At 58.8% G+C, this 22,758-nt stretch overlaps 1 protein-coding gene across 1 annotated transcript; it reads left to right on the top strand.

Annotated features, from left to right (window-relative positions):
• The first annotated feature begins 665 nt into the window (after positions 1-665).
• On the top strand, positions 666-22,367 carry NDRG4 (NDRG family member 4). Its single transcript, XM_052656995.1, has 16 exons — positions 666-752; positions 6,543-6,587; positions 14,236-14,341; positions 14,616-14,736; positions 14,825-14,887; positions 15,042-15,102; positions 16,606-16,692; positions 16,877-16,933; positions 17,295-17,398; positions 18,242-18,298; positions 18,401-18,452; positions 19,414-19,461; positions 19,607-19,642; positions 19,757-19,808; positions 21,407-21,445; positions 22,213-22,367. The coding sequence occupies exons 1-16, from the start codon at positions 681-683 to the stop codon at positions 22,365-22,367; spliced, it is 1,155 nt and encodes a 384-aa protein (XP_052512955.1). The 5' UTR covers positions 666-680.
• The last annotated feature ends 391 nt before the right edge of the window (positions 22,368-22,758 follow it).

Below are 22,758 nucleotides of genomic sequence, written 5' to 3' on the forward strand. Positions count from 1 at the left end.
TCTCCCCAGAACCTGCAGCCATTAGGCCTGGGCCCCTCCGCCTGGTGGCTGTGGTTGAGGGGTCACGGTGTCACCCCTCCCTGCTGGTGGTGTGTCAGGACTGGCACCCCTTCCTGCAGTATCACACTGCCAGCCCCCTCCCCTCTCAGAGCCCCCCTCACCCAGGCTTGTCCTAAGCACTGAGCTCAGCTCAGTTCCGTGTCCTCCAGACCCCACTGTCCACTTCTGAACACTGGGGGCTTCCCCACACGTGTCCCCCTGCTTCTTAATAAATGGAATTCACTTGAAGTTGTTTCAAGGGTCATCCTATATCGTGTCGCTTTGTTTTTCCTTTTTTCTTCTCTCCTTTTCCTTCCTCCCTTCTTTTCTTCCCTTTTCGCCCCTTCTTCCGTTTTTGCCCCTTCTTCCTTTCTTCGGGTGCTTGGGGGAATGTGTTTTAAGAACAAATAATGTAATGACCTCCCCTGAGCCTTGCTGCCCAGGTGAAGCGCTGACCTGAGCCTGCCCTTGGGGACCGCGATCCGGGGATGGAGCGGAGCGGTCGGGTGGGGCCTGGTGCCCCTGTCCCAGTGCGCGGTGGCGCTGTCCTCTCCGCCGGGCTGAGACGTCCCCACCGCACCAGGCCCTAACCCCCTCGTCCTCGCCCTCCCTTCCCAGGGCTCCTGCTCCACGACGTGACCATGGCCGGCCTTCAGGAGCTGCGATTCCCCGAGGAGAAGCCACTGCTCCGGGGCCAGGACGCCACGGAGCTGGTGAGTGAGTAGTCGCGCCTTCGCGGTCCTGGGGGCGGAGGGCGCCACCTCGTGGCTAAGAAGGAAACTGCGCGCCTTTTCTCTGGTCTGATGGCAAGCAGCTGGCCGTCCATCCTTCTAGTCTGGCCGATGGCAAGGAGCTGACCCTCCGAACCGCGACGCAAGCCAAGCGCCAGGAATCCTCAGACCATCCTGGGAAGCCTTGTCCCTGCCGGGAGAGAGTTCCGCCCTGGCTGAGCGCCCACGCATCTAACATCCAGCCAGCCTCGCTGGGGCTTTGGCTGTCTTTGAGGCAGGGAGGCTTTTTAGAAGAGTTATTCTCGTTTCGGTGATGAGAGAACTGAGGCACAGAAAGGGTAACTCGCTTGGCCAGGGGCACACAGCTATCAGGGAGTGAGGCCGTATTCAACCCCTGGTCCTGGGCGGCCTTTGGACCCCAACAGGGTCCCCGCTGGCCAGTCCTGCCTCCAGCAGCAGATCCATGCTTCCCGACTCACTCAACCCCCTCAGGTAGGCAGCTTCTCTTTTCTCCTCACAAGCCTCTGAGATAGGTGGGCAGGCGTTACCAGCAGAGCCCCAAGGAGCAGTGGGCCCAAGGCACTGGAGGTTGCTATTTTACCCGAAAGGGCCCTCATCAGGACCCCAGACATCAGATTCCAGAATTAATTCTGCCCGCACGTTCTAGTAATGGTCACTTCCAGCATGCCTCCCCTTTCCCTCCCTGCAAGGAAAGCCTGGGGGTCCACTGCTCGTGGAATTCTGGGGCAGCATAGCCACAGCTGTGTGCTGGTTATGCTGCCAGGCCCCCTCACTTTGCAGATGGGGAAGCCGGGAGCCCAGTCCCTGGGTGCTCAGCACACCCTCTTTCTGCCCTGCCCCACCTCCCGCAGCCTCCCTCCAGAAGGAGGTGAGCCCCAGAGCCGCTGAGCACCCTGTGTGGGGACAGAGTGGCTGTGCAGGCCCCAGGGGGCCAGCCGCATGAGGCTGGCAGTCCTACCCCAGAGAAGGGCACATTTTAAAATTTTTATTTTTAACTGGAGGATAATTGCTTTAAGTGTTGGGTTGGTTTCTGCCATACGACATGGACGGGCCATAAATATACATGTATTCCCTCTCTGCCCCCATGCCTGGGTGCATGCTCAGTCACTCAGTCGTGTCTAACTCTATGGACTGGAGCCTTCCAGGTTCTTCTGTCCTTGGGATTTCCCAAGCAAGAATACTGGAGTGGGTTGCCATTTCCTACTCCATGAGATCTTCCTGACCCAGGGATCGAACCTGCATCTCTTGCATCTCCTGCATTGGCAGGCAGATTTACACTAGAGCCACCTGAGAAACTCTCCTGCCTCCCCCACCCCATCTCTAAGACAGAACCTTGAGCTAACTTTTAAGGCCTGATTGCCTGAGGGCAGCCCCCAGCAATGGTCAGGAAACAGTGGTGAGCTGGACACTGTAGACTTTTTTTTAATTAATTTATTTTAATTGAAGGATAATTGCTTTACAGTATTGAGTTGGTTTCTGCCAAACATCAACATGAATCAGCCATAGGTATACATGTGTCCCCTCCCTCTTGAACCTTCCACCCACCTCCCTCCCCAGCCCACCCCTCTAGGTTGTAGCAGAGCCCTGGTCTGAGTTTGCTGAGTCATACAGCAAATTCCCATTGGCTATCTATTTGACATGGGCTTCCGTGGTGGCTCAGACAGTAAAGAATTTGCCTGCAATGCGGGAGACCTGGGTTCGATCCCTGGGTTGGGAAGATCCCCTGGAGGAGGACATCGCAACCCACTCCAGTATTCTCGCCTGGAGAACCCCATGGACAGGGGAGGCTGGTGGGCTACAGTCCATGGGGTCGCAAAGAGTCGGACACGACTGAGCGACTAACACACTCAGCTATTTTACATATGGTCATGTATGTTTCCATGTTACTCTCTCCATACAGTCCACCCTCTCCTGGACACGGTAGACTCTTGACTCTGATTCCACTCCCTCCCTGTTCCAAGCCCCCATCGTCTCCTCCCGGTGCTCCATGCTGGTACAGGATGTGCATCTGTGTGTGGCAAAGAGAGCTGAGGGCACCTTGACCTCACATGTTCTCTTCCACTCCTCCCCTTGGCAGGGCACCCCAGGAGATGCCCCCACACCCCTTCTTTCTGCTTGGAGAAGCCGCCCCACTGGTCTCCCTACTCTGTCCACCTTTTAAAGTCCATCATGTCCTTCCTGGCATTCTAATATGCTCCATGCCCTTGTTCCAGCCCTTTATGAGTCCTGCCCTTGGGCTTGGTAAGTCACCCTTGAATCCTAATTATAAATTTCCCTTTTTGCTTAGGCCGACAAGATTTGATTTCTATTACTGGCCACCATCCCTCCCGAGGCCTGTTTTTAACTATTGTTCTTGGCTTTGGTAAGGGACTCGGGTAAATTTATCCTTTTTTGCATACACCAAAAAATAAATAAGACATACCCTGTCATTTTCCGCATTGTTGCCCAGCGGCTGCCGTTGCTCTCAGAGTTACAGCCACAGTCCTTCCCTGGGACCAGCATATGCTCTGTACCACCCCCGACCTCCCCCCGCCCCACTCCTCTCCTGTCTCTTGGGCTCACTGTTCTTCCATGACCCAGCTGATCATCTTCCCAGCTGTTCCCTCTGCCTGGGATATTCTGGCTGGAGAATTTGCAGAGCTGGCCCTTCATTTTATTCGGGCTCTGCTCAAATGCCCCCTCCTCAGAAAGGCCTTCTCTGACCACAGGGTCTAATACTGACCCCCTGCACACCCTGCAGGCCTGGCCCTCGCCACTCTTGGGCCCTGCCCCGCAGGCTCCTGGGGCAGAGACCCTGTCCGTTTTGTTCCCTGAACCCCTCAGTTCCCAGCACAGCACCTGGTACCCAGTAGGCGCTCAGTAAAGACTTGGGCCAGGTGGAAGATGTAGACTGTGATGTGCTTCAGAAGAAAGAAGTTTTCCAGAACTCTCTGTAAAGTTCCTCCTGCCCACAAACAGCCTGTCTTTCTAGGCATGCAGGCAGAGACCGGCCTTCTTGTGAGGGCACGATGGTGGCTCTCAGGGACCCCTGCACCCATCACCAGGGCTCAGGGGCCGGGGGGCTGCCTGCTGACACAGGGTGTGCAGCCATGGGTGGTACAGAGAGATGAGGGCACTGTGGCCTCACACGTTCTATGCGTCTCTCCCACTCCTTGCCTTGGCAGGACACCCCAGGAGATGCCCCACACACCTTCTCTGCCCAGTCTGGCCTGACACCTTGCTGCCCCTTCCTTCCCTGGTTGGAGTCCCTCTGACCAGCCCCTGGGCTCTGCCTTCTTCCTGCTGCCCTTGGTGTCTCCCCTCATCCCACCTGGACCTGAATATGCCTGTACCCCCAACCCCTCCCACCCACGAGGGTCCGCGTCTGTTCTCCTCCGAGGCTGCAGATCCCCAGCTCAGTTTCTCCCCTTTCTGCAGTGGACCTGGTCACTGGTCACATCTGCTTATGAGTGGCCTCAACCCCCCGCCCCCCAGATCCTCCTCCGTGCTCCCAGCGTGGCCTTCCCAGGTTTCAGTGACAGCTGGTACAGTCCTGCCTGCCTTGCTCTTGGCCTCTTTCCCAGGCGGTTACATCCACAGAGTCCCCCTGTCCAGCTACATGGGATGACAGTACCTGTCCCCTGTCCTTTTGCACTTTTTAAAATCTTTCGCCACCTGCCAGGTGTAAATTCCCTGGGTCTACTGAGAAGTGAATGCGTCCATGTGATCACCCACCATCCCTCCACTATTTGAGACTCTGAAGTCGTTGCTTGCTGTGTCCGGGGCTCCATACCTGCATCCCCCACCTGGATCTCCTTAGGCTGCTCCTGGGCCTCCTCGCCTCCCCCCATCTGGGCCCTCTCTCCCACCTGTCTTCCTCGAAATGGTCGTGTGGTTCCTCCCAGCCTCCGGCATCTCCAGATTGGCTTGTGTTATTCCTGCTGTTTCTTGGTTTGGGGTCCTGCCCCTTCCCTTGAAAATCTCCTGCATGCATCTCTTTCCCTGCCCATCCCCCTTGCCGGGCCAGGTCTTCTGGTGACAAAACTCGTGAATATCCAGCCTCCTTCCTTTCCCCCAGGGCCCCGCCCCCTTCCTCGGAGGGTCCAGGAGTGGCTGCCTCCGTGTTCTCCTCCCCTCCCCATGCAGAGAAAGCACCCCGGCCCTGGGGGAACAGGAGGGGAAGGACGGCCGTTGTTGATGTCACCTGAGACAGGTGGAAGCCTCTTGGTCTCCTTTTTGTTGTGAGAGCCTCTAGGCCCTTCTGATTCTGTCTGCCACGCCTCCATTCCAGCTGCCAGAATGCAGGTGGATGGACTTCGTGTTTTGAGAGGAGAACATCAGCGTTGCTGGTTTTCGCCCTTTCCCTCCATTCCCTGTAAAGCGGGCTCATTTCCTTCTTGTTGCGCTCGGGGACCCTGCCCTTCTCTTGCTGTCCTCCCATGACATCCTGGTTCTAGTCTTTCTCCTTTGTCCACATGGTTACGCGGCAGCCTCTGTAGCACCCGGAGCCCAGTGCAGGGGTGCCAGGACGGAATGACTGCTCTCCCTGCCCTCAGTCAAGCCTCACGGACACTGAGGCTCGGAGGCTAAGCCACCTGACCACAGCGAGCAGAGGGGAGCAGCGAGGGTACTCGGCAGACACGAGAGAAGGCAGAGCAGAGGCCCCAGATCTCTGCTCTTCCTGGATATGTGGGATCCCGCCCGCCATGAGGTTTCATTCCCCAGACAGAGTCCCAGAGAGGGTGCCGATTATCCAGGGGCCTGCAGGCTGCATCAGGGAGAGCCTGGCAACTCAGACACAGGGGGTTCGAGCTCCCACTCCGCTCTCCACCTCCGCCACCTTTTAAGCACTGGGTATATCTGAACCCTGCTCCCCTCCTTGTGATGTCAGACTTGTTCACCCGGGGCTGCTTGAGGAGCCTGATCCATGCCAGACTTGGTGCTGAGAGCCGAGCCAGACATGGTCCACCCACTCTGGGTACCTACAGTCCAGTGGGAAGAACAGGTACCAATCAGATGGGCACACCATCAGCAGAAATGAGCCGAAAAGCCAGCCTTTGAGAGGCGGGTCTGAAAAGGTGGGGGCAGCTATGGCACGAGCCCAGGCAGCGCCTTTGTGCAGATCAGCAAAGCCCACTTCTCTCTCAGGGTGTGGGGCTCGGCTTCCCCATCCTATCCTCACAGTGGCTGTGACAGTCAGGCCCTCATCCCCCAGCCTCTGAGCTTGTGCCCCGATGGTCGACCTTGAAAACCATCTGAGGGGCCAACGGGCACAGTGATGAACAGCAAGAATTTGGGGTCAGAGGTTGTTCCGTCACTTTCTCGCCGTGTGATTCAGCCTCTCTGAGCCTCAGCCTTCTCACCTGCAAAGTGGATATCTTCACATTTTAAACTAATAGGTAAAAAAACACTAGGAGGTAAAAATCCATGTGTGTAGCTGCTCGTAGCTTCATCTGTCACATACTTAATGGCTTGAAACCTGGTGCATGGAAAGCCCTGGGTCACTTTTGTTCACATTAAGATAGACTAGGGAGGGACTTCCCTGGCAGTTTAATGGTTAAGACTCTACACTTCCACCACAAGGGATGTGGGTTCAATCCCTGACCTAGGAACTAAGATCCTGCATGCTGCAAGGCTCAGCAACAACAAAAAAAAAGAATAGATGGGAACAGCAAGTGATACTGCTCAAGGCAGAGCCCCTTCTGGTCACCCTTCCCTTCCTGGCCAGCCTGGGGCCTAACGAACCACCCTTCTCTGTTTGCCCTCCTGTAGGAGAACTCTGACTCCTTCCTCTTGGCTGTGGACACAGACTGGAAGGTAGGTCCCCACTCAGCTTCCCCAGATAGGGGACCGACTGACTGCTGGCCGGCACCCCCCCTGCCGACCCAGCCTGTTTCAGACGAGGGTCACAGCCCTTTTGAGTGCCCCCAGCCTGAAGCCACAGGGACTGGGCACCTGGCAGCCTTCAGAACCATCCCTACTGCTCACAGCAGCTTTGCCTGGCCCCCTACCCCATGGAGAAATGCCCCCTCCCTCCCTGAACAGGACAGGGGAAGGCGGGGAGGTCTGGGGGAGTGAGGATGCTGTCATCTGAATCAGCACTTTCCTCCTATGAAAGCCAGGTTGATGCTCCTAATAGCTCTTGTTTCCATGGCAGCAGTTGCTCGGGACAACCATGTCCTCTTCAGTTTGATGCCAGCTTCCCTGGGAAAACTGAAATCAGTCTTTGTGTTTATTCCTCCACATGATGATTTCTGATTTCGCTCACTTGGCCCGCCATTTCTCCCCTGTGAGTCCCAAGGTGGCCATTTATTTCTGGGTCTCGGAGAACACGCGATAGCAGACAGAATGGGAGCCTCACGGGGTTCCAGGGCCCTCATTGGCCATTAAAACCTATTGACCAAAGTCAGACCTTTCTGGGACCTTCCTCCTGCCTGGCAGGAGCTAGCCCTCAGGCCACCATCCAATTTAGGTCAGTCTCCCAGCCCCATGACAGCCTCGGCCTCGTGGCCTGGACGCAGGGGTGACGTGGGAGGTGGAGCGGCCTGCAGACTCCTCCCCCAGGAGCACGGCTCTGCAGCGAGGCTCTGAGAATGTGGATCTGAGCCAGGCTTTGGACCCTGGGTCACGTGCCCCTTCAAGGACACAGCGGAGGCGTCAGAGCAGCGCCTGGGCACATGCTCCCGTCTGCTGGGAGCTCCAACTCCAATCACAAAGGCCTCTGCTGCTAGGGAGGACAGGATGGGACCTGGGGGAGTGGGGACCCAGGAGCCAGTGGCAGGGGAGGGATGTGTCCACAAGGTAGCCTAGGCCAGCCAGAGTGCCCTTTGTCCTCCTTGCTCCAAGTGAGGGCTGAGGAGTGTGAACACACAGCCCCTTTCCTGTGTGAGGGACTACTGAGATAAAATCCAGGGCAACGAGCCGCTGCCTGACCCTGAGTGGGACTCCTCAGATGCCAATTGTGCTGCCAGCCCCCCAAACACACTCACCCTGGGAGGTGGACTGGGGGGTGAAAGGTGACAGAATCCTGGAATCCTCTGCACCCATATACCGGGCCCAGGCCAGGGTGGGTCACCCCATGTGTGTGAGACCCTGGTTCTCAAGATCTTTGCTTGGTAGAGGGCAGCATGTATTAAAAAGCACCTTACTCTCTGCTCTGGTTACTCCACACAGGTTGCTTTTTGTTAAGTAAAGCAGCTGCCAGGCTGGTCCTTATCTGGGCCAAGGATTTTATCCTGTTCAGTCCCTGGCCTCAGGGGGCCCAGTTGTTGGGGGAGGCAGAAGGACCTGGTCCAAGTTGTGACCCTGCCATGTTACCACCAGCACAGCTCACTACCTCATTCATAGTAGCCAGACCCTGGCAGGTTTGACCTCCAGATCAAACCTGGAGGTCAAATTTGAGGCAGCTCAGACCCCGGGTGTTTGTAGGCTTGATGATGGTGCCCTCGTCCCTGGGCTGACTGTGACTAGTGGCCTCCATGCAGCCCCTGGCTCTGAGCCCTCTGGCTGTGTCATGTTGGGCAGGACCTCTCTGTGCTTCATTTTCCTTGTTTCTAAAGTGGATGTTCAGAGGACAAAATAAGGTAACATAGCAAAGCATTTAGATAGGAGTCTGGCACGCTAGAGAACTAAGGCACTAAGCATTTATAACTCTCAATAATGTGACCTCATGGGACTTCGCTGGTGGTCCATTGGTTAAGATTCCGCCTTCCAGTGCAGGGGGCTGGGGTTCAATCCCTGGTCAGGGAAATAAGGTCCCATGTACCTCAGGGTGTGGCCAAAATTTTTAAAAATAATAAAAGATAATAATAATGTGAGGTACTGGTGAGCTCCACTGCTTCCTCGCTGAGTGGGAGAATTTACTTCTCTGTGCTTCAGATTCTTCATCCTTTCTCATATATGGTCTTGTGAAGATTATGTATTATCCTTGGCAGCTACTTATGCAAGCAGCTACTCTGCCTTTCTCCCATTTAAGATATGACGGCTCAGAGTAGTTGACTGACTTGCCAGAGGTCACACAGCAGAGACTAGCAAGGTTTGGCTTCCAGGACCTGAGCCTGCCTTGTTCAGCCCCAACAACTGTATAACCTCCAGGGAAGAGACCCACAGTTCGGAGAGGCACACAGATTACCGCATTTCTCCCCTGGGCAGGCCTGGGGTTGGGTCTGTAGTGATGTATGTAGCTTCTTATCATCCTCCTAGGAGCTCTGTGAGGAAGGCACAATTCTTGTTTGATAGTTGAAGAGACTAAGGCACAGAGGAGTGAAAAAAATCTTGTCCGAGGTCACGCAGCTAATGGATGAAAAAGTTGAGACTTTGACTCAAGTCTGGGGATTTGAAGCCATTGAGCTGAGCAGAACTGGGGGGTCATGGCTTGCAGTGGCTAGTATCCAAGGTCACCTAGGCCCAAGGGTGAAGAAGGCCACTCAGAGGTTCAGGTGGGCATAAGATTGGATGGGGACCGTGGAACAGGGAACGTGGGCAGGACATGAGGTGCTGGGGGACTCCCATTCCAGGCCCTGGCTGCCCTTGGAGTGCACAGGCCCCCGCATTCTGCACCAGGCCCACGTGGCGAGAGGTCAGAAAGGGGCAGGGAAGTTACTGATGCTCGCTCCCCGCAGGCAGAGGACGTGGCCTGGAATAGCATAGAGGATGGGTGCTGACCAGGTCACCAGGCACCCAGAGACAGGGAGGTGACTGCCTTTCCCCAGGGCAGCTGGCCAGCAGGCACAGCTGTCCATACAAGCTGGGGCGAGTGGCAGGTTCCTTCACCAAAGCAACAGAATGGGGGCGCCCGCCCCCTCTTTGTTGCTCCTGCTCCTCTCAGTCCTTGGGCTCCCTCCTCTGCGCCCCTCCCTGGCCTATATCCTCTCCTCCTCTGTTCTCCTTTGCGTCCTGCTTCTCATCTGAGTGCCCTGCCTGCCTGTCTCCAGCCAGCTCTTCACCCACATCCTGAGCCACGTAACCCCCAGCACCTGTCCTGCTCCCCAGAGACTCGAGAGCCAAGCCCCAGGCTGGGTGACCCCAGAAAAGAAGGCTGGGTGTGGCTATGGGGAGACGGGCATGTCCACGTGGACAAGCTGCCCCGCCCCCGTTCCACCTCCTCTCTCTCCACGGGGACTCTGGCCTGGGTGCAGGATGAGGGTGCGGGAGGACAGAGCTGGTGTATGCCCACCACATCCCTGGTCCCGAAATCTCTCCAGGCCCCCTGGCCCCAGAACCCTCATTTCCCTTCTCCAGTGGGCAGGCACTGGGCATACATGTGGGCAGATTGGGGAATGCCCAAGGGGAGACCCTGGGGGTGGAGGAGGAGCAGCCTTCTGGAGTAGAGTCACAGCCCAAGTTGCCGCAGGCAGCAGTGACTCCCCACACCTCTCCAGGTGACAGGATCCAGGGCTTCCTGATGTGGAGGCTGGGCTTGGGAGCCGCTCAGGCTCTCCCTGCTCCCAGGGTATGGGTCAAGGGCTGTGCTGTCTAGGGCACCCTGGCCTGCTCTGCTGTGAGAGGCTAATCTGTACCTGCCACCGGGCTCACCTATACATGTGGCCTCTCGTCTTTCGGGGACCCGGTGTGCAGCTGCGGTTCCCAGCCTCTGTGCGGGGCCGGGATGGATGGGGGGGTGAGTGGGTTGCCGGAGCTGGGGACCATCCCGACTGATGTGTTGCTGGGGGTGGGAGGAGCAGAAGACGGTGAGCGAGGACCGTGGAAGCCAATCGGAACCAAGTTTTGTCTCCTGAAAGCCAATCCAGGAGCAGGGGCTCCGGGTGAGCGAGTGGCTGCTCACAAACCCCGCAGGGAGGAGGGGCCAGGCCAGGCCAGGCAGCTCCCCATATAAATGGCCCGCGAGCTGGGGCCCCACCATAGAGCCGCTGGTCTCCCACCTGAGCAGCCCCCTCCCTCTGGACTCGGGTGACTCAGGCCTTTGTTTGCCCTTCCTGGTCGAGGCGGGTGGCCTCCCTCGGCAAGATGCCGGAGTGCTGGGATGGGGTGAGTGAGGACTCTGGGGACCGCGAGGTCTGCGGGGAGGCGGGGGCATGCTCTGCCTCTGTCCCGCGGTGCTTCTGCCTTCAGTTGGCGCACCCTGGGGGGTCACAAGGCAAGATCAGCGGGTCCCAGACTTCCTGGTGACCCTGGTCCGCTGCGTGCTTGGGAGGAAATGTTGGTGGGTCCGCGGGGGAGGACGGGGAAGACTGAAATCTCTGCGGAAATCGAGAAGGGCTGTGACTTGTCTGTCAGCCCGTGTGGATGGGTGTGCGGGCGTGTGTGTATCCCACTGACAGTGTGCCCTCTGCCTGGCACGTGCCCAGCTCTGCCTGGCGCCTGTGACCCCTTCAACGCTGCAGAAGCTGTTCCCTGCGGCGTCTGGGGGGTCCGTACCTGCAGGTGTCTGACCTCCTGACCCTGCGAGGGTTGTCATGGTTGTTGGGGGGGACAGCATGCAGAAGCAAAGAAGTATGGGTTGTGTGTGGCTTTAACTGGGCCGTCAGCCTGGGGTCCCTGCAGGTGAGGAGCTGAGAAGGGGGTCTCTGTGCTGTATTTTCTGCGCATAGGAGGGCAGTGCTGGGGCGATGAGCCAGCAGGGTAAGGACCTGGAGGGGCGGGGCGGGGCGGGGGCGGAGACGGGGCGGGGGGTGGGGAAACAGGACACCTCCTCCCTGGGGCAGCAGGCGCCCTGAATCCGTGCAGTTCTAACTCTAAGGAGAGGCAGGGGCAGACCCATCCCTCTACTCCCGGGCCTACCCTGCGGGGTCCAATAGCCATGGGGCCACCCCTGACACCCGCACCCAAGCAGCGACGTCAGCGCCTCCGCGCCGCTGCAAATTCGGTCCTCTGAATTATTGATGCGGTTGACGGGAAGAATCCAACCAGCCCCACACGCGCGCGTCCTGAAGCCCAAGTCGGAGGGCTCCCCCCGCCACTCCCCGCCCCAGCCCTCAAGGTCATGGATGAGGGGAGCGGGACAGGCAGAGAGAGGACATCAGAGCCCCCTCCCGGACTGCCGCAGTGCCTGGCGCTGGCGCCCACCTGGAGGCGGGGACGGGCTCTGACGTCACCGGGAGCCAATGAGAGCCCTCGGCCCTGAGGGTTGGGGGCTCGGAGCGCGCCCGCCTGCGGCCCTCGGGACACCCCTCTTGGGGACGTCTGGCCTCTGTCAGGATGAATTGGATCTGAAGTTCTGGTTCAGAGCGGGTGCAGGGAGGTCGGCGGAGGGTTCAGCCAAGGTCACTGGGCAACCGGGCCGGCGCCCACGTCGGCGCGCCCAGCCCCAGCCCTTCCCGTCCCCTGGGAGCTGAGCCTTAGTGGGGCAAGCGCCTGGCTGAGTCTCGCCGTCCTGGGGTGATGGGGGTGGGTCAGGGCGGGGATGGGGACCCAGGCAATCACACCGAGACTGGGGCAGGCACCCCCTCACACACACACACACACACTTAGGGGCGGTGGAGAGCTGCGAAGACCCCTTCTTGGCCCTGACTTGTGCTCTGCAGGGCTAGAGCTGACCCCACTGCCGCAGGCAGCGCATTGCAGCTCTAGTGCCATGGGGGCCCTCTCCTGCCCCAGCCCCCACCCTCCATAGCACCGAGCGTCCTTCCTGCCCCCATTCCTTGCCCTTCACAGAACTGAGTTCCTTCTGCTCACCCACCCTACCCCGTAGCATTCATAGCACTGTGCACCTCTCCTGCCCGCATCATGCCCTCCATAGCAGCCTGGGTCTTTCCTGCCCCAGCCTCTATCCTTCACTGCACCGGGCATCCTTCCTGCCCTGCTTCCTGCCCTTCATAGAACTGAGCTCCTTCTCCCAGCCCCCTCCACAGCACCGTGCACCCTTCCTGCCTCTTACCCCACCCTCCAGAGCCAACAGAGCATGGCCGGGGATGGGGGGGGGGATGAGGCAGGGCCCCCCAGCAGGGACAGGCAGCTATGGGGAGGGGTCTGCTCAGAAGTCTCTTGGGTGGAGCTGGATCGCTTCCTCAGAAATAGCAGCCTGATAGAGGCACCCCCAAGGTCCACCCTGCCTGCCCTCTCTGAGCTTGACCTTGGGCAAGTCAGTGCTCCTTGGCCAGCCTCAGTTTCCTCCTCTGTGAGTGAACAGAAAGTACATGAAAAGTGTCTGGTCAGTGGTCAGTGAGCAGGAAGTGCTACTGAAGAAGGACAGGCCTGGGCCGTGCAGAGGCTGCGGTGGACCCAGAAGTGTGGCTCCCGGCGTGTGGCCTTGGGCCCCAGGGTTGGCACCACCAGTCCCCTTTTGGAGATGGGGCCAGGCAGTGGTCCTCTGAGCCCTGACCCAAGGCCGGTCACCTAAGGCTCCCCTTTCTTGTCGGAGGCAGAAACTTTGTTTCTCTCTGAATATGAGTGTACTCCACTAAAAGGTGGGGAAAAGCACTGCTTCTGTCTCACATAACACCTGGCACACAGTAGGTGCTCAGTCACATGGTGATTCTCCTTGACCTTAGCCCAACCTCCAACTCCCTGGGAGGGACCACCCACCTCCTGCAGTCCCCAAGACTCTCCCTGAGAGGGCAGGGCTGTTTATTCAGCATTGACAGACCCGCTGGGAGTCTGCCTGTGAGTGGCCAAGAGGGACCAATTCCCAGAAAGACCAGCCAGCAGGGCTTGGGGATGCGCCCACCAATGGCAGCCCCCTTTCTGGGGCCAGGTATCAGCTCATCTAGTTCTCCCTGAACCCCCATGAGATGGCTCAGAAAGAGGTGGTTGAAGCACAGAGAGGTGCGTGTCCCGCTCAGAGTCACACAGTAAGGGGCAGAGCGGGTCCTGAACCTGCAGCACTCAGCTCCTGCTTCCTGAAGGACTGATGACCTCGAGCAGCAAACCCAAGGGGGCTGACCCAGGAGGAGCCCAGAGCCGCCACTGCAGAAGGCCTTTGGGGGAGGGGATGGTGTCTAGCCTGGCCCTGCCCAAGGGAGGCCTTGGGGATCTCAGAGAGGCAGGAGCGAGAGCGTGGGGGTGGAAACGAACAGCTGTGGGGGTGGGCAGTTGGACTGGCTGGCATGGGGTCTTCACCGTGGATTCTAGGTGGGCTGCGGCCCTTTTGCAGGGTTCTGAGTCCAGGGGGAACATGATGAGGGTGGGACTCGGTGGGGATGGCAGAGCTGACCCAGAGGGGCTGCAGTGAGATGGGGGAAAATGGGCCTCACTGGACCCTGGAGGGCTGAGTGCTGCTGGGCTGGGCCGCCCCACTGGCTGGTTTGCGGAGGAGACTGGAATGTTCATATGCAGCCCAGTTTATGTTGCCCCTGTGCTGAACACCCACGGGGAGAGATGTACCCTCTGGTCTGTCCCCTCCGGGGGCTGCTGGGGGTGATGAAAAGGGGATGCCTACCCTATGGGGGGAGGGGTGAAGGTCCCACCATAGGCCCAGCAGCCCCCAGGCTGCTCCCCAGCCTCGTTTCCCAGAAAAGCCAGGAGTGAGGGGCTGCCCAGAGGGTCCAGCGCGGTCTCTCCCCTCCAGGAACATGACATTGAGACGCCTTACGGCCTTCTGCATGTGGTGATCCGGGGCTCCCCCAAGGGGAACCGCCCAGCTATCCTTACCTACCATGACGTGGGGCTCAACCGTAAGTGTGCCCTCCTCTGCCTAGGGTCTGCCGGAATAGTGAGGCCCCCTCCCTCCCCACAGGGCTGTGTGGATCCCCACTCACGCTTAGCTCTATGCCTCCAGCCATGTGGGTCTTGGTTTCCCCGCTGAACCATGAGGCTGATCATCACCTCTGCCTTGACCTCCCTCCCAGCATCCATGGGCCTCATGGGCCTCCCCATCCCCCCCCCATCCCTTCCTCCCACTTCCCCGGTTCCTTGGCTCAGCCAGAGCTGAGAACTGTGTCTTTGCAGACAAGCTGTGCTTCAATACCTTCTTCAATTTTGAGGACATGCAGGAGATCACCAAGCACTTCGTGGTGTGCCACGTGGATGCCCCCGGTCAGCAGGTGGGGGCGTCACAGTTTCCTCAGGGGTAGGTACCAGGAATGCCCTGCCCCCAGCTTTCTCTAGGCCCCCCTACCTCCAGCTGCCCCGGACCTGACTTCCTGCTCCACCTGCAGGTACCAGTTCCCCTCCATGGAGCAGCTGGCCGCCATGCTCCCCAGTGTGGTACAGCACTTTGGGTGAGTCCCTGCCCAGTCCCCCACCCCAGAGGTGCCCACCACCACCACAGGGCCAGCAGCTTTGAGCTGAGGGCTCAGGGCTATGGCTAGGTCTGCACTGGATGGCCATCACGGGGAAAGAAACCCCTGGAGTGACCAGCATGCTCTCTATCAGGTTCAAGTACGTGATTGGCATTGGAGTGGGAGCTGGAGCATATGTGCTGGCCAAGTTTGCAGTAAGTCTACCCACCACCACCCCAGGCCCAGCTAATCCCAGGACTGGTCCCCCCAGAGGCAACCTGCAGGAACTTTCTGAGTTCTTTCTTCCTCCCCTCCTCCCTCTACTTCCTCTTCACTTAGAAAAGTCCTTTTTTCTTTCTTTCCTCCAAGGGAATTAACTTAAAAAAAAAAGTTAATTTTTTCATACATTTCCTTAAAACACTATACTCCATAAGTTGCTCAAACCATTATCCAAAACCAAGAAGCTATACAACTAATGAGCCACTAAGTAAGGATTATCTTAATTCCTCATTCACTAATTAGAGTAATACTTAAACATGAATCATTTTTTAACCAAAAATTACACTTACGTTAAGTTTTGAGGTTTAAAAAAGTCAGATTTCAGAAACATCATGTCAGGCAGGAAGAGCCCACAAGCTTTCCATCTCTAAAAAGAAAACCTTAATTTTTAGGACTCAAAGTATTTCTTTCTTCAAAACAAAGAACAAAACAAAAAACCTGACCAAGAATTTTCAACTCCAGTTTTGACTGCAGTACTTAACCACCTTGTTGACTGTCAGTCATTCCCTGCCACCCCAGACAACCTTGACATGACCGCAGTATGTATATATTACCATTTTCTCCTAAACACGGGCAGACAGTCGAACGGAAAACTCCAGTCTCTTTTACAATGTCTAACACAGAACAGGCTTTGGAAAGCTCAGTTTCTTCACATCACTAGGGCTTTTTCTATGAAAGCAAAGAAACAGTATTTTATTGAAGATGTTTAGTTCTCAGTGTTGCAATAGTAACCTCTTCAAGTGAAAGTCACTCAGTCCTGTCCGACTCTACGACCCCATGGGCTTTACAGTCCATGGAATTCTCCAGGCCAGAATACTGGAGTGGGTAGCCTTTCCCTTCTCCAGGGGATCTTCTCAACCCAGGAATCGAATTGGGGTCTCCTGCATTGTGGACTGATTCTTTACCAACTGAGCTATAAGGGAACCTCTTCAAAGATATATTTAAAAGCTGAAAAACTGTGATATAGGCATAGATTCCAAATTAAAGGATTGTGAAAAGTTCCACGCCAGTCTATGTCTGACGCAGGATACAGCATGCTTGGGGCTGGTGCATGGGGATGACCCACAGAGATGTTATGGGGAGGTAGGTGGGAGGGGGGTTCATGTTTGGGAACGCATGTAAGAATTAAAGATTTTTAAATTAAAAAAAAAAAAAAGATTCAGCTCAACGACAACAACAACAACAACAACAACAAAGTTCCAGGTGGAGAGGAGGATGAGCAGGGCTGGAAGGGGCGCAAGTTTTCAGCTGAAGGCACTTGGTCATCGATTGCACCTTGGAAGCCCTTACAGAACACGTCCTCCTCTTCAGACCCTTACCACCCGCCACGGCCCACGAGACAGGCAGGGTTGGAACTTTACAGTCCGTTTTCTAGTGGAAAGATAGGGGCTCCCTGCACCCCGTCCCGCCCCTCAAGTCCTGTCTCCCTGTCACGGCAGCTCATCTTCCCCGACCTGGTGGAGGGGCTGGTGCTGATGAACATCGACCCCAACGGCAAAGGCTGGATTGACTGGGCGGCCACCAAGGTGAGCGCGATCCACCTGGAGGGGGGCGGAGCAGGGGGCAGGCCGGAGCCGGAGGTGGGGCGGGGTGGAGCCAGGAGCGGAGCCGGGGGCGGGCCGGAGCCGGGGCGGGGGCGGAGCCGGAGCCGGAGCCGGAGCCGGGGGTCGTGCGAGGCGTCACTTACACTGGCCTCCGCCCGGCCTGCAGCTCTCCGGCCTGACCAGCACTTTACCCGACACGGTGCTATCCCACCTCTTCAGCCAGGTAAGGGTGTGCGGGACGACCTCATGCAGGAGTGGGGTGGGCGGGCTAGGAGCCTCCCGAAGAGCCTGGTTGGGGTGGGGTGGGGCGGGGATCGGCAGTGGATGTAGCATCTGAGCTGAGCTGCCGCACCCCTGCCCTGTGGTGAGCCAGGAGACTGCGGCACCGAGGACTGGGAGGGGTTCCCTCGCCTCTGAAGGTCATGGGCTCCCCACGACAGTCTTGCTGCCTCCCTCTCCCCACCATCACTGGGGGTGGGGCAAGGGCTGCTCTGCGATGCCCACTCTGACGTCCCTGTCTGTGGCTCCCCTCTGTGGATGCCTCTCACTGCCCCCTTCCCCTTCTGCCGTCCCCCGGAATCCAGGAGGAGCTGGTGAGCAACACAGAGTTGGTGCAGAGCTACCGGCAGCAGATCTCGAATGTGGTGAACCAGGCCAACCTGCAGCTCTTCTGGAACATGTACAACAGGTATGGGCGGCCGGGGGGCCGGATGGCAGCACCGAGAGGGGAGGGCTCACATAGCTGGGGGATCCCTGATTCAGCCGTCCGAGGGAGGAGGCCAGGCGCTGGCCGGCTGGCAGAAGAGCAGACTATCCAGCCTCCGACAGGGGCGACCTCTTGCCCTGGGTCACACCCCTGGAGGGGCAGAGGGCGCGCAGGGCTTGTCCGCTCCTCCTCCACCCCTGGCATCACTGGCAGGAGCAGTGGGGGATGTGGGCACCACCCCTGCCCCCACCACCCTGAGCCTCAGTGCTGACAGCCAGCAAAAGTGGAGAGGAGGAGGGATGAAGTGCTCGGCGGAGCCCCTTGGGTTAGTCCTGCAGGGGAGTATCCTGCAGCCCCCACTGGCATGTCCTTCTCTTTTTTCCTACAAATATTTCTTGAGCCCCTGCTATGTACATGGTGCTAGAGAAACACTGGGGAGGGAGAGGAACCCCAGCCGGCCTCCCTCTAAGGCCCAGGACTCCCAGCACAATGGTGGTCACAGCCCGTGATGACAGCCAAATGGGAGGGCCCACCGGGCATGAGCTGGAGAGTCTGGGAAGAAGTCACATGCGGGGGGCCCTAAGGCCCTTAGGTCCCTGTCTCCCCATTTCACCAATGGCATCCGTGAGGATCTGTCTCACAGTCGAGACACCAGAGCGTGAGCCCCAAGTCTGGGACCAGCCCGGCACCTGGAGGGATGTTGGGCCGTAATTGCCATGTGGAGGGATTGGGTATGGCTGAAATATAGCAGGTCAGGTTGGACATGCTCCAACACACCGCCCCGGGATCCCATCGTGGGATGCCCACCTCTGCCTCCCCCTGCAGCCGCAGAGACCTAGATATTAACCGGCCTGGGACAGTGCCCAATGCCAAGACTCTCCGGTGAGTGGCCCTCCCCCTCCAGCCTACCTGGCCCTTGCACACACTGCCCCCCACCTTGCTCCGGTGCCCAGGCCAGACGGCCCTCTTCCTCTGTGCCTGCAGCTGCCCCGTGATGCTGGTGGTCGGGGATAACGCACCTGCCGAGGATGGCGTGGTGAGTGAGGATCGTGCCCAGGTGCGGGTGGGAGGCAAGGGTAAAGGGGTCACTGGCTCCTGGCCCGCAAGGCCAATCCTTGACCCAGCCCCTGGAAGCCTCGGGGTGGGCCCTGGCTGCTGGTCTCCTCATCCCACTTCCCCCCATCTTGCCATGCACTTCCGCCTGGAGCCACCCCATCCTTCAGGTGAGGGAAGCCTGGAGACAGGAGGGCCCTGGGGCCAGGATCAGGCCACTTATTCCCTCTGCCCACCCCACAGCAGTGCAGCCCCTCTGCAGTCTCGACCCATTTTAGGCCCAGAGACTAAGATCTCTCTTTTCTCTAAAATCTGATTCATTGGTTATGAAATAATCTGTGAGCACAAGAGCACATACCCCATTACATCTGGGACCATGTGTCACCTCTCCTGTTGGAACTCTGACAGCAGGCAGCCTGGGGGTTTCATGTCCCCCTTAGCACAGAAAGCCGGGGTTCAGGAATGCCCAGGGAAGCCCCCCTGCCCAGTGTGCACCCAGACTGTGCCCGAGGGCCGGGGGAATGGGGTAGGGCTGTGCCTGCTGTCTTAACACAGGCAGCGCCAGAGCTTCAGAGGCTTCAGGTCTCCTGCTGACCTTCGGCCCTCCCTCACCTTGACCTCTGACTCCTGGGGTCCCTGGTGCTTTCCCAGCCTCTCCTGTGGAGGTGGCCCTGGCTCCCTGTGAGGATTGGGCCCAGCCCCCACCCCACCAGCAGTGGTGAGTGGAACAGAGGGTCTCAGGCCCTCAGGAAGCCGCTTCCAGATCCCCAGGGCCTTGACCTTTCTGAAGGTGCCCAGGGAGGTGCTGGCTGGCCTGTGTCTGCCCCCTGCACTCCCTCCCTGTCTCCCAGCCCTGGGAGAGAACCTGCCTTAGCACTTGGGGCAGGGGGCGCCCCTGACACCCTCAGGTGCCTCACCATGCTGAAGCTGCTCCTTGTCCCCAGGTCGAGTGCAACTCCAAACTGGATCCAACCACCACGACCTTCCTGAAGGTGAGGCCTCCCTCTCCCCACATGGGCCCCCCCGCAGGGAGGGGTCCCAGCCAAGGCAGGAGCAAGATGATGTGTCTGATCAGGGGACAGGCAAGGTGTGGTGGGAGGTGGCCCCTGTTCAGTTCACCCCCTCTTTTCCCTGCAGATGGCAGATTCCGGGGGTCTCCCCCAGGTCACACAGGTGAGACTCTTGGCCCTCCTCCCATCCCTTACCTGGCCCAGGGTGGGTGGGACCTCCCCCCTCCCCGAATCCCAGGCCGCCAATCAGACCCTGTGCCTGTCCCTTGTCCTGCAGCCTGGGAAGCTGACTGAAGCCTTCAAATACTTCCTGCAAGGCATGGGCTACAGTAAGTGTACTCCTCCCACCACACCCCAGTGACTAGGGAGCAGGCAGCAGGTGGGCCTGTGAGCATGAGTCCTTTTCCAGGGCCGGATGTTGCACCTGGGGACTTCTAGGGCATCTTCGCCTAGACTGTTAAGTTGGTGATGCCAGGCTGATCCCTGCCCTTCTGTGCCCTTGGAGAGGGAGGCTTTGGGGCACTGTTTTCATGGCAGGGCTGGGCCTGTTAGGTGGGGGGGTTCTCCCAGCCCTAGGGGACCCAGGCCTGAGGCTGAATCCTGCCAGGGAAGCCTGCCTGGGGGTGAGTCATCCACACCATGCCCCCAGCTGGACCTCCAGCACCCGAGAAGGGCTGGGAAGGTGCTGGATGGTGCGAGGGGCAGCAGAGAAGCGGGCCTGGAGTCTGGGAACTGGGGAAGGCACGGGAGGCCATCTGGGTGTGAGGAGAGCTGAAAGCAGCCATGCCTGGGGGCAGCAGACCTGAAGACCCTGAGGTCATAGGGGCTGTGGGTGGGTGGAACTGGCTCCCTGCTGCCTCCAGCTTCCCCTCGTGCAGGGGTGAGATCCTGCTCATGAGCCTCTCCCACATGCACACACAGCCCTTCAGTGACACAGTCGTATCCCCTGAGTTCCTCCCGTCTCCCCCTTATGCCTGGCTCTCCTCCTAGAAGCAGACTTCCTCTCCCTGAATTTGTTTTCTTCCCCCTCCACTTCAGTCTCTGGAGCTTGTGTCTCCTTGGTAGGACAGGCCTACAGGGAAAGACCGGGGGGGTCCAGCCAGGAATTGAACTCCTCCTGGCCTCCAGGGGACTGGGCCCCTTGCCAGCCTGTCTGGGGACAAGTGGGGCACCGAGAGGCCAAGCCCCACAGTGAGACCCAGCAGGGACACAGAGGTGCGGAGGTGCCTGGAGAACACGGCTGGGACGGGTGGGTAAGCGGTACTTGTCGGGGCCGGGACCTGTTCCCTGGGCCCTGGGAGGAATACCATCGTGCAGCTCAAGACCTGGGAAGATTTGAGAGATTATACAGGCCTCTACCCAGGGCTTCTCAGGCAGCTCAGTGGGGAAAAAATCCACCTACCATTGCAGGAGACCTGGGTCCGATCCCTGGGTCGGGAAGATCCCCTGGAGGAGGATATGGCAACTCGCTCCACTATTCTTGCCATGGTCAGGGGAGCCTGGCGGGCTATGGTCCACAGGGTCACAAAGAGTCGGACACGACTGAGCACGCACCCATGGGCCTCTATCCGCGGGGATACTGAGCCCAGCGGAGTGGTGAGGGTGCGGGAACAGGTTAGGTGTCCTCAAAGGCCTTGTTGGCAGAGACCCCAGGACTGCAGCCCGGGCTGGAGAAGTGGAGGCGGCTGAGTACCCCACCCTGCTCTCTGGGCTCCTCAGGGCAGACTGACATCAGTGGCTCCTTCTGGGGCCGCTGCAGTAATGGGGGGGCAAGAGGGGGGCCCCTGAGGCTCCGGCCCTGCCCCCAGCCTCTCTGTACCCTCCTCTCCTCTCTGACCCATCTCAACGCCCGGGCCTTGCCCGACCTCCTCTTCACCCGTGTTCTGTGTCTCCCCACCCCGCCCCCTGGCTCTGTCTTCTCTCTTAGTTGCATACTTGAAGGACCGAAGGCTGAGTGGAGGAGCAGGTAGCCCGCAGCCCCTCCCCTGATGCATGGATCCCCCGCCCGCCGCCATCGCCCGGGCCCCTCTGCTCCTCCCTCTATGCAGTGCTGCAGCCAAGCCGCATCTCGCCGCTTTTCTGTGGGCTCTATCCCGTTTAGGGCTCCGGAGTGGCCAGGCTTTAGACCAGTCGTGCTTCTAGGTTCCCCAGGGCTCCATGGCTTCCAGAGCCCTGGCAGTTGGAGCCAGAACCTCCCAGAGGTGTCAGGCCTGGGGTCAGGGGCAAGCCACACCTGAGCTGGACAGGTGGCTGGCAGAGGTCAGGACGGAAGCATTTGCTCCCTATGAGTTTATCTCACTTGTGTGACTCTCTGAATAATGGACTGAGGGCCGTCTGAGGCTACCACACCTTGCCCTTCTTTACAGAACTGATCTCCCCCAGCCCGGCCCCATTGTCCTCTTGAGGGAAGCAGAATTAGAAAGAACGTCCCATCCTTCCCCGGGCTCAAGGACACCTGGTCGGTCATCAGCTGCTCCCCTGTTGGGCCACAGCTCTGGCCCGCTCTTGTGAGGAGGGTCCTGCCAGCCCCTGTGGCCCCCGCCCCTTGGGCGCACTCCCCGTCACTGGCGTTGCATGACCATAGAGCCCTGGCTGCGGATGGGCCTCCGTGCCTTCGTCGGAAGAACGGGTCTCGCTGGCCGCTTTGCTTGCGTAAATCCTTCTCCCTTCTCCCACGTGCCCGTGCCTGCCCCGCTGGCCTGTCCTCATCCCCGGTGCCCTTTCTGTCCGCAGTGCCCTCGGCCAGCATGACTCGTCTTGCCCGCTCTCGCACCGCGTCCCTCACCAGCGCCAGCTCAGTGGACGGCGGCCGCCCGCAGGCCTGCACCCACTCGGAGAGCAGCGAGGGGCTGGGCCAGGTCAACCACACCATGGAGGTGTCCTGTTGAAGCCCCAGGTCTCGCGAAGACGCCCACTCGCCCCCCACCACCCACATCGACGTCCCATGGCCACCCTTTCGCGGCTCATTTCCCCTTTAGTTTATTTTTGGGAGGGCGAAGGGGAGGAAATGGGGTTACTTCTCTTTTGTTTAAAAAGAAGAGGGGATCCGTCTAGAAGCTGCTGCAGAACAGTCTCCAGATGGTTTGAGGGGCTCACTCCAACCCACCTCATTCCCCTCATGCACCTCGTTAACTTGGCTTACTCAGTCCCTCTCTTCTGACTCCCCAAGGCCCAGGCACAGTAAGGGCACCGTTCCAGGGAGGGAAGGGGATTAGCTCAGGAAAGACTCAGAGTCCTCCTCTGACCAGGATCCAGGGTAACATCCTGGGTCAAAGAAAG

Source organism: Budorcas taxicolor, chromosome 18 (genome assembly GCF_023091745.1).
Source record: "Budorcas taxicolor isolate Tak-1 chromosome 18, Takin1.1, whole genome shotgun sequence".
Lineage (NCBI taxonomy): Eukaryota > Metazoa > Chordata > Mammalia > Artiodactyla > Bovidae > Budorcas > Budorcas taxicolor.

Coding starts and splice junctions, on each gene's coding strand:
- NDRG4 (XM_052656995.1), top strand. CDS start 681: ATGGCCGGCCTTCAGGAGCTGCGATTCCCCGAGGAGAAGCCACTGCTC. Junction 6,588..14,235: donor CTGTGGACACAGACTGGAAG/GTAGGTCCCCAC, acceptor TCTCCCCTCCAG/GAACATGACATTGAGACGCC. Junction 18,453..19,413: donor CACCTGCCGAGGATGGCGTG/GTGAGTGAGGAT, acceptor CCTTGTCCCCAG/GTCGAGTGCAACTCCAAACT.